General features: G+C 49.1%; 1 protein-coding gene across 1 annotated transcript; it reads right to left on the bottom strand.

Moving 5' to 3' along the window:
• Positions 1 to 9,896: 9,896 nt before the first annotated feature.
• On the bottom strand, positions 9,897 to 10,954 carry LOC100284749 (fasciclin-like arabinogalactan protein 8). The gene has a single exon (NM_001370679.1). It carries the CDS (start codon positions 10,862 to 10,864, stop codon positions 10,058 to 10,060), a length of 807 nt encoding a protein of 268 aa, NP_001357608.1. The 5' UTR covers positions 10,865 to 10,954; the 3' UTR covers positions 9,897 to 10,057.
• Between the last annotated feature and the right edge of the window lie 517 nt (positions 10,955 to 11,471).

Here is an 11,471-nt window from a genome sequence, read left to right as displayed (position 1 = left end):
CTTTATACTTGATTTGTACTTTGTCCACCATTTAACACTTAGGCACTTGTGTTGGACATTAAATCACCAAAATACTTAGAAATGACCCAAGGGCACATTTCCCTTTCAATCTCCCCCTTTTTGATGATTTATGCCAACACAACATAAAGCAAGTAGAACAAGTGCAAAATCACTTCAAATAAGAACTCAAGATTGTTTTGATTCAAATTTGACATATATGGATCATTCTTTGCCACCACTTGGTTTGTTTTTGCAAATCAAACTCAATTTTCTATCTCTAAGTCAAACACACATGTTGAAACATAAAGAGAGATATTTCACGAGAAATTGATCAAGGATTCAAAAACTCCCCCTTTTTCCCATAATTGAGCCTTCTCCCCACAAGAGACCAACTTTTGACAATAAGAGGCAAACAAGAGTATTTTGACAAACAAAAGCTCTAACTCTACTATTTTCAAAATTCACAAGTGGTAGCTGATCCATTTATTGCTTTGGCCTTATTTTCTCCCCCTTTGGCATCAAGCACCAAAACGGGATCAATTTTGGCCCTTTAACCCCATCGCCTCACCAAAATCTTCAACTAAGAGTAAAAAGGTAATAAGAGTATAGAGATGAACTTGGAATAAGTTACTCTTTCATCAGAGTGCAGTGGAAGTCTTTCATGGTCCAAGTCCACCTTTTCCCTTTCAATCCTCCTTTGAGACTAAATTAAGCAAACTCAAGCACACAGTTAGTCTCAAAGGGTCAAGTTGTAGCACATCTCCCCCTAAATTTGTGCATCACTTGCAAAGGACTTGTGAGGTCCGGGGAGTGCTTGTACAACTTGAGCACCATAAAGAAAGAACAAAATGCATTAAGGAACATGATCAAGGCATAAAAACATGTATGCTATTAATCAATCCAAGTTCCGCGAATCTAAGACATTTAGCTCACTACGCAGCTTGCAAAAGGTCTGCTCATCTAAAGGCTTGGTAAAGATATCGGCTAGCTGGTTCTCGGAGCTAACATGAAATACTTCGATATCTCCCTTTTGCTGGTGGTCTCTCAAAAAGTGATGCCGGATGTCTATGTGCTTTGTGCGGCTGTGTTCAACAGGATTATCCGCCATGCGGATAGCACTCTCATTATCACATAGGAGTGGGACTTTGCTCAGATTGTAGCCAAAGTCCCTGAGGGTTTGCCTCATCCAAAGTAGTTGCGCGCAACACTGTCCCGCGGCAACGTACTCGGCCTCAGCGGTGGATAGGGCAACGGAAGTTTGTTTCTTAGAACTCCATGACACCAGGGACCTTCCTAAGAATTGGCACGTCCCCGATGTACTCTTCCTATCGACCTTACATCTAGCATAATCGGAGTCTGAATATCCAATCAAGTCAAAGGTAGACCCCATTGGATACCAGATCCCGAAGCAAGGCGTAGCGACTAAATATCTAAGAATTCGCTTCACAGCCACTAAGTGGCATTCCCTTGGATCAGATTGAAATCTAGCACACATGCATACACTAAGCATAATATCCGGTCTACTAGCACATAAATAAAGTAAAGACCCTATCATAGACCGGTATGCCTTTTGATCAACGGACTTACCTCCTTTGTTGAGGTCGGTGTGTCCGTCGGTTCCCATTGGAGTCTTTGCGGGCTTGGCATCCTTCATCCCAAACCGCTTGATCAAGTCTTGCGTGTACTTCGTTTGGGAGATGAAGGTCCCATCCTTGAGTTGCCTCAGTGGTCGGGGTACCATTCATCCTCGAAGCCAGGGGGTTGCTCTACGTACACCTCCTCCTTGATTGGCCCGTTGAGGAAAGCGCTCTTCACATCCATTTGGAACAACCTGAAAGAATGGTGAGCGGCATATGCTAGCAAAATACGAATGGACTCTAGCCTAGCCACAGGAGCGAAGGTCTCCTCAAAGTCCAAACCTGCGACTTGGGCATAACCTTTTGCCACAAGTCGTGCCTTGTTCCTTGTCACCACCCCGTGCTTGTCTTGTTTGTTGCGGAACACCCACTTGGTTCCCACAACATTTTGCTTGGGACGAGGCACCAGTGTCCAAACTTCATTTCTCTTGAAGTTGTTGAGCTCCTCTTGCATGGCCAACACCCAGTCCGGATCTAGCAAGGCCTCCTCTACCCTGAAAGGTTCAATAGAAGAGACAAAGGAGTAATGCTCACAAAAATTAATTAATCGAGATCGAGTAGTTACTCCCTTGCTAATGTCACCCAAAATTTGGTCAACGGGATGATCCCTTTGAATCATCGCTCGGACTTGGGTTGGAGGTGCCGGTTGTGCTTCTTCCTCCATTAAAAGATCATCTTTTGCTCCCCCTTGATCACACGTCTCCTTTTGATGAACCTGTTCATCTTCTTGAGTTGGGGGATGCACCATTGTTGAGGAAGAAAGTTGATCTCGCTCATTTTGTTCCTGTGGTCGCACATCTCCAATCACCATGGTGCGAATTGCGATCGTCGGAACATCTTCTTCATCTACATCATCAAGATCAACAACTTGCTCTCTTGGAGAGCCATTAGTTTCATCAAATACAACGTCGCTAGAGACTTCAACCAAACCCGATGATTTGTTGAAGACCCTATACGCCTTTGTATTTGAATCATAACCTAACAAAAACCCTTCTACAGCTTTGGGAGCAAATTTAGAATTCCTACCCTTCTTCACTAAAATGTAGCATTTACTCCCAAAAACTCGGAAATACGAAACATTGGGTTTGTTACCGGTTAGTAGCTTGTATGACGTCTTCTTGAGGAGGCGATGAAGGTAGACCCTGTTGATGGCGTGGCAAGCCGTGTTCACGGCTTCCGACCAAAAGCGCTCGGGGGTCTTGAACTCTCCAAGCATCGTCCTCGCCATGTCTATAAGCGTCCTGTTCTTCCTCTCTACCACACCATTTTGCTGTGGTGTGTAGGGAGCGGAGAACTCGTGCTTGATCCCTTCCTCCTCAAGGTACTCCTCCACTTGAAGGTTCTTGAACTCGGACCCATTGTCGCTTCTTATCTTCTTCACCCTGAGCTCAAACTCGTTTTGAGCTCTCCTTAGGAAGCGCTTGAGGATCCCTTGGGTTTCAGATTTATCCTGCAAAAAGAATACCCAAGTGAAGCGGGAAAAATCATCAACTATAACAAGACCATACTTACTTCCTCCTATGCTTGGATAGGCGACGAGTCTGAAAAGATCCATATGAAGTAACTCCAGGGGTCTTGATGTTGTCATCACATTTTTGGCATGATGAGAGCTTCCCACCTGTTTCCCTGCTTGACAAGCTGCACAAGGTCTATCTTTTTCGAAAGTAACATTAGTTAGACCTATCACGTGTTCTCCCTTTAGAAGCTTGTGAAGGTTCTTCATCCCCACATGTGCTAAGCGTCGATGCCACAGCCAGCCCATGCTAGTCTTAGCAATTAAGCATGCATCTAGACCGGCCTCCTCTTTTGCAAAATCAACTAAATAAAGTTTGTCGTCTAATACACCCTTAAAAGCTAATGAACCATCACTTCTTCTAAAGACAGACACATCTACATTGTGAATAAACAGTTATATCCCATATTGCAAAGTTGACTAACAGACAACAAGTTATATCCAAGCGACTCAACTAAAAACACATTAGAAATAGAGTGCTCGGACGAAATAGCAATTTTTCCTAACCCTTTCACCTTGCCTTGGTTCCCATCACCGAATATGATTGAATCTTGGGGATCCTTGTTCTTGACGTAGGAAGAGAACAACCCCTTTTCCCCCGTCATGTGGTTTGTGCATCCGCTGTCGATAATCCAGCTTGAGCCCCCGGATGCATAAACCTGCAAGGCAAATTAGGCTTGGGTCTTAGGTACCCAACTCTTGTTGGGTCCTACAAGGTTAGTCACAATAGTCTTAGGGACCCAAATGCAAGTTTTGTCTCCCTTACATTTTGCCCCTAATTTTCTAGCAACTATCTTCCTATCCTTTCTACAAATTGCAAATGAAGCATTGCAAGCATAATAAATTGTAGAAGGTTCATTCATTACTTTCCTAGGAGCATGAACAATATTTCTTCTAGGCATAGCATTTTTCCTAGCAACATTTCTATCACACATAATAGAAGAGCTAGAAGCGACCATGGCATGAGAATCAAAAGCATCATAACTTCTAAAAGCATTCCTAGAATGTCTCCTATCATGATACATGAAAGCATGGTTCTTATGAGCACTACTAGCCATAGGGGCCTTCCCTTTCGCCTTGATGGAGATGGGAGCCTTATGGCTTGTCAAGTTCTTGGCTTCCCTCTTGAAGCCAAGCCCATCCTTAATTGAGGGGTGTCTACCAACCGTGTAGGCATCCCTAGCAAATTTTAGTTTATCAAAATCACTCTTGCTAGTCTTAAGTTGGGCATTAAGACTAGCCACTTCATCATTTAATTTAGAGATGCAAACTAGGTGTTCACTACAGGCATCAACATTAAAATCTTTGCACCTATTGCAAATCTTAACATGTTCTACACAAGAGTTAGATTTGTTTGCTATTTCTAGTTTAGCATTTAAATCATTATTAGCACCTTTTAAAGTAGAAATGGTTTCATGACAAGTAGATAGTTCACAAGCAAGCATTTCATTCCTTTTAATTTCTAGAGCAAGAGAATTTTGTGCACTAACAAATTTATCATGCTCTTCATACAAAAGATCCTCTTGCTTTTCTAATAACCTATTCTTATCATTTAAGGCATCAATTAATTCATTACTTTTGTCAACCTTGGTTCTATCTAGGCCCTTGAATAAGCATGAATAATCTATTTCATCATCATCACTAGACTCATCCTCACTTGAAGAAGCATAAGTACTAGCATTACGAGTGCTTACCTTCTTTTCCCTTGCCATGATGCAAGTGTGATGCTCGTTGGGGAAGAGGGATGACTTGTTGAAGGCGGTGGCGGCGAGTCCTTCGTTGTCGGAGTCGGATGAGGAGCAATCCGAATCCCACTCCTTTCCAAGATGTGTCTCGCCCTTCGCCTTCTTGTAGTTTTTCTTCTTCTCCCACTTTCCGCTCTTCTTTTCCTGGTCACTATCATTATCGGGACAATTAGCGATAAAATGACCAATCTTACCACATTTGAAGCAAGAGCGCTTCCCCTTTGTCTTGTTCTTGTTGGGGTGCTCCTTGCGACCCTTTAGTGCCGTCTTGAATCTCTTGATGATGAGGGCCATCTCTTCTTCATTAAGCCCGGCCGCCTCAACTTGCGCCACCTTGCTAGGTAGCGCCTCCTTGCTCCTTGTTGCTTGAGAGCTATAGTTTGATGCTCTTGGATTGGGCCATTTAATGCATCGTCGACGTACCTAGCCTCCTTGATCATCATCCGCCCGCTTACGAACTTTCCAAGAATCTCCTCGGGCGTCATCTTCGTGTACCTAGGATTCTCACGAATATTGTTCACAAGATGTGGATCAAGGACGGTAAAGGACCTTAGCATTAGTCGGACAACGTCGTGGTCCGTCCATCGCGTGCTTCCATAGCTCCTTATCTTGTTGACGAGGGTCTTGAGCCTGTTGTATGTCTGTGTTGGCTCCTCCCCTCTTATCATCGTGAATCTACCGAGTTCGCCTTCCACCAACTCCATTTTGGTGAGCATGGTGACGTCGTTCCCCTCATGTGAGATCTTGAGGGTGTCCCAGATCTGCTTGGCATTGTCCAAGCCGCTCACCTTATGATACTCGTCCTTGCACAATGAGGCTAACAACACAGTAGTAGCTTGTGCATTTTTATGAATCTGCTCATTTATAAATAAATGACTATCCGAGCTATCAAATTTCATCCCACTCTCTACTATCTCCCATATACTCGGACGGAGAGAGAACAAGTGACTACGCATTTTGTGACTCCAAAATCCGTAGTCCTCTCCATCAAAATGAGGAGGTTTACCAAGTAGAATGGAAAGCAAATGTGCATTTGAGCTATGTGGAATACGAGAATAATCGAAAGAGAAGTTTGAGTTAACCGTCTTCTTTTTCTCATAGTCGTTGTCGTCGTCCTTTTGGGAAGAAGAGGATTCATCGCTGTCGTCATAGTAGACGATCTCCTTGATGCGCCTTGTTTTCTTCTTCCTCCCATCTCTTCTTTTGTGGCTCGAGCCCGAGTCAGTGGGCTTGTCCTCCTTTGGATCATTGACAAAGGACTCCTTCTCCTTATCGTTGACCACCATCCCCTTGCCCTTAGGATCCATCTCTTCGGGCGATTAGTCCCTTTCTTGAAGAGAACTGCTCTGATACCAATTGAGAGCACCTAGAGGGGGGGTGAATAGGTGATCCTGTGAAAACTTAAAACTTAATCCACAAAACTTGATTAGGAGTTAGCACAGTTAAGCCAAGTGGCTAGAGAGGAGAGCTTGCACAACACGAAAACCACAAAGAGATCAACACAGAGATGGCACAGTGGTTTATCCCGTGGTTCGGCCAAGTCAACACTTGCCTACTCCACGTTGTGGCGTCCCAACGGACGAGGGTTGCAATCAACCCCTCTCAAATGGTCCAAAGACCAACTTGAATACCACGGTGTTTTGCTTTGCTTTTCTATATCCCGATTGCGAGGACTCTCCACAACTTAAAGCCTCTCGCCCTTACACTTTGATGTTCACAAAGAAGCACGGAGTAAGGAAGGGATGAGCAACACACACAAGACACGAAATTAGAGTACCAACACGCACACAAGTCGCAACAAGAGCTCACAACACACTCAGCGAGTTCACAACTCAAATGGAGCTCTAATTGCTATCGCAAAGAATCGAATGCGCGGAATCGAAGTCTTGGTGCTTAGGAATGCTTAGAGAATGCTTGGTGTACTCCTCCATGCGCCTAGGGGTCCCTTTTATAGCCCCAAGGCAGCTAGGAGCCGATGAGTGCATTCCAGGAAGGCAATTCTTGCCTTCTGTCGCCTGGCGCACCGGACAGTCTGGTGCACCACCGGACACTGTCCGGTGCGGATTTCTTTCCTTCTTTGGCGAAGCCGACCGTTGGCGCTTTGGAGCCGTTGGCGCACCGGACAGTCCGGTGCACACCGGACAATCCGGTGCACACCGGACAATCCGGTGCCTCCTTTCGACCGTTGGCTCGGCCACGTGTCTCGCGCGGATCGCGCGGCCGACCGTTGGCCCGGCCGCCCGTTGGCTCACCGGACAGTCCGGTGCACACCAGACAGTCCGGTGAATTATAGCCGTACGCCGTTAATTACTTCCCGAGAGCAGCAAGTTCACCTGAGCCAGCCTGGCGCACCGGACACTGTCCGGTGCACCACCGGAAAGTCCGGTGCACCCTGACAGAGCTGACTTTGGCTGAACAAAGTCGTCTTTAATTTCAACTTGATTTTTCCTGTTTCCAGCACTTAGACACAATACATTAGTCTCTAAAACAATATACTAAGTCTAAGAAACATACCTTTATACTTGATTTGTACTTTGTCCACCATTTAACACTTAGGCACTTGTGTTGGACATTAAATCACCAAAATACTTAGAAATGACCCAAGGGCACATTTCCCTTTCAGACCTTAGCTTGCTGTACCGCGACTCTCTCCATCAAGTTGCAAAGGTCCCGGTCTTTGCCTCGATCTCATCCAGCTCGAGGATCGATCGGAGCATCATGGTCGTCGCAGCCACGTTTGCCCGGGCTTGACGAAGTACTGCGTGCCATTGCTGTTTTCAGCGATCTGGTCGCAAATATTCCTCGCCTGGGGCCTTTTGGTTTTGAGGCGTCTCTTCTCAATGTTATCGTAAACCCGGTCGAGCCTCTCGACGAGTGAGTCAAGCTCCTTCTGTTGCCATTAGAGAGTGGCTCCGTTTGCGAGGATGCGATAATAGATTTGTGCTCGGTGGGGGATGCAAGTGCGGACTCACTCCGAATGGTCCATCACGGGGATCCGAGCGAGGAACTAAGACACTGGGATAATAATGGTTCAGGCTTTCGCCCTAGTCTAGTGTAGTGTTGATCGTAGTATTACTTTGAGACATGTTACAACATTTGTGCTTGTGTCCCTATAGAAAATTGGGCCAGGCCCTTTTATAATTCAAGGGTTGGACCTTACAATGGAGATCTGTCTTCTACGAGAGAGAGAGAGAGAGAGAGAGGAGGGAGAGAGAGGCTTCTCCGAGTCGTCGTGTGTGTTCTCCATAGGGTCGTGCGTAGTCGTGCTCTTGGTATGGCGTATTGTCTCGCTCGTTTGTCAATTGTCATACGACCCCTGTAGCTAGTCTATTGCTAACACCTCCACAGTAGTGAGCGGGGTCCTTCGAGTCACTCCCACGGAGTGGTCGTGTGTGGCGTGGTTCTACCTGTTGTCATGGGCTTGTGTCACCCCCTAGCGTGCGTAGACATACACCCCGGTATGGTGTACCTGTTGCGTTCCTTCGGGTATGCGTGTGTCACTGTAGAGACTCTGGTGCTAAGGCCCGTATGACCTAGTTTGATTGGCCCCATGAGTCAGTGAGGTTATACTCGTGGGCGCATACGGCGGTGTCACGTCGCGTCCGCCAAAGACCATTTGGTACTGTATGTATGGTTCGGACGTGGCTTGGCACTGTTGTGTCTTGTTGCGGCTGCCGTGGGCTGATAGCGTCGGCCTGTGTTCCTTTCTTGTGGATCTGCTTGGCGGGCACTTGGTCATTCACTCCGGCTCACAGACTTGCTCAGCAAAGACTTGGTCGTTCATCCCGCTTCGTAAAATCGCTCGGCGAAGACTTAGTCGTTCGCCCCACCTTGCAGACTTGCTCGACGGAGACTTGATCGTTCGTCCTACCTCGTAGACTCGCTTGGTGGGGATTTTGTCGATAAATGAGCCAGAGAGGCTTATGAGTCTGGCCTTGGGTATCCCATTACTGGGTACCCGACAAAGCTTGAAGAGGTTAATAACCAAGTGCCCTATTCAGGTGCTCCCCTCCCCCTCGACTTGATCCTGTACCATAACATCCCTAGACGTTACGACAGATGAGTCACTGATTTATGAGACTGGTATAGATCTGGTTCCGTTCCGCACGTTAGTGACCCGACGTTACAGCAGACATTGGATTTGCTAGGCCATCGAGGTCGTCGGAGGCGTTCCTAATAGGACACCAGTGAAGGGCCAAGGAGTGGGGTCGCAGCAGTGACCGTCTGACCGATCGTCTTGTGGCACTGACACGAGAGATGATACTGGCGTAGTGGCGTTGCGTGGACTGATCGATGGCCGACGGTGCAAAGTACTTTCCAGCACCAAAAGATGTTTGGGCTATGCAGGGAGGATGACGCAGTGGGCGGGCGGTGCCAGCGTCAGAGGCCCACCGTTTCGTCGGTGGCGCACTGCTCGCTTTCGTGCTCCATCGCACATGATCGGCGCCAAGAATAGAAGCCCCGTGGAGCTCACGGTTCCGCAGTGCTGCGTCAGCCCTCCAGGCTCCAGGGCTCTGGTACTCTGAGCCAACACTTGGGCCTTGTTTTTATTACTGCCACACTCCACTTGTCTTTTATTGGCAGTAGTATAGGCGTAGTATACTTTTGTGGTGTGTGGCTCGGGTTGTTTGACCTGCGATGAGTGTCGAATGAATGGCATCCACCGACAACTGGGGGCGCAAGAAATGAATGCGTAGGGGCGGCACTCGCTTCGGAGATCCGGCGATGCATTTGTTTATGCGCTCCGATGAAGGCCGTAGCAAGTCAGATTTCGTTAGTGAGATTTGACCATGAACATTAGAAATTGGCGTACCATACCAGCGATTTTAACCTACGATAACAAGGAAACCACCAGAAGCTCGTCGCCGTCAGACAGAGCAGCAATTCAGTGCCCCGACCTCACTCGTCCGTCATCATCATAACCAAAAATACAAACACCTCCTGATAAACACGCGCTGATCCTCACTCTAGTTGTGGTAACAGGTAGAACTAGAAAAAAAAAGGCAAGAAGAAACATCTAAACCGAAGCAGGCATACACTATTTTCTCCCGATCGAGAAAAAAAAAAGCACAAACCTCGCAAATACGCCATCACAAACCACGATCGCACGCCAATGGATCAACACCGGAAGAAAAAACTAAAGGCACAAACAACACCGATCGCTAAGCCAATGCTGAGGCCGCGGCCAGCGCGGCGGCGAGCCACCACAGAGCGCACGGCGCGCCGGCGGCCGCGCTCTTCTTGGCGTCCTTCTGGTCCACGGGAGCCGCGTTGTCCTCTGCGGCGGGGCCGGGCGCGTCGGCCGCGGCGGGCGGCGGGTGGCGCCGGCCCGCGGCGGCCTTGCCGGGCCTGGGCGCGTCCGCGACACTAGCGGGGGCGGGGGCGGGCGCTGGCACCGGCGCCGGCGCGGGCTTGAAGAGCTCCACGGGCTCCACCACGGCGCTGATGACGTAGATGGCGAGCGGGTCCTCGTCCAGCGCCGTGGACTTGACCCGCGCGGGCGCGGAGGCGGCCGTGGCGATGGTGACGACGTCGCCCCGGTTCTGCACCGTGAAGTTGAAGTTCCTGGCGGCGCCGTCGGTGGCCAGCGTGTTCATGGGCCCGTTGTTGGACTTGAGGCTCCCCAGCGAGTAGTGCACGGGCACGGCGTGGAACAGCAGCAGCTCCGCCTTGCCGTCCGCGCTCAGGTTCCTGTACTTGGGCAGGAAGGCGCGCACGGCGTCGTCGGAGGGGCAGAACACCGTCATGCCGCCCTCCACGGCCGACTGGTACGTGGACGACGCGTCGGGGGACGCCGCGATCAGGCCCGCGAACGCCTTGCACCCGCCCTTGGCCATCTCCGCCGTCACGTTCGGAGGCGGCGGCGGCGGCGGCGGCGGCACGGGAGCCTTCGCCACGGCCGCCGCCGCCGTGGTGGTGGCGGCGGCTGCGAGGGCGAGGGACAGGAGGATCGCGGCAGCGCGGCGCATTGTGTGGGCGGGGCGAGAGCGCGGAGCGGAGGTGCGGCCGGCTGGGCGCGGTGCTTGCTATGCCTATGCGTGCGCGTGGGAGTGAGGGACTGAGGGGAGTCCGGGAGTGGGAGCACCGGAGCAGGATGGATAGTGGTGGCGTGCACTTCAGCTCCTTGTGTGAGCGTGATACCACTGGCCCCTGCTGTTCAAGTTATTTGCAAGGCATGCCATTGTTTTTTTTTCCTTCTGTCATTGTAGCAGGTTATTGATCCTCTGAACAGTCTTTTTTCTTGTCCCGCTCCTACCATATTTTCCTCTTTGGTCTTGATTTTTGGTGCCGTGCAACGCCATTCCTGATCTGCCCAGCACCATCAACACCCATCTCATGAATGGATGAACCATACACATTAGCTTGTCCGCTTCTTGGCTCTAGCTAGCTGTGCATACATATGCTTTTCGAGCATGCCAATAAACAGCCGAGAAGAATGATGACCGGCCCAGTGGCCCACAGCGAGCGAAACAGAATTCACACGCCTACTAATTGCGTGTGCTCTGCCGTGCTCCGGTGTCTTATGATAACGCTACCCACGCATCAATTGGCCGGTCATCAAATGTTTATACGGGC

This window comes from Zea mays, chromosome 7 (assembly GCF_902167145.1).
Source record: "Zea mays cultivar B73 chromosome 7, Zm-B73-REFERENCE-NAM-5.0, whole genome shotgun sequence".
Classification (NCBI taxonomy): Eukaryota; Viridiplantae; Streptophyta; class Magnoliopsida; order Poales; family Poaceae; genus Zea; species Zea mays.
Note: the sequence above shows the minus strand (reverse complement) of the source record. Positions and strands in the feature narration are given on the sequence as shown.

Coding starts and splice junctions, on each gene's coding strand:
- LOC100284749 (NM_001370679.1), bottom strand. CDS start 10,864: ATGCGCCGCGCTGCCGCGATCCTCCTGTCCCTCGCCCTCGCAGCCGCC.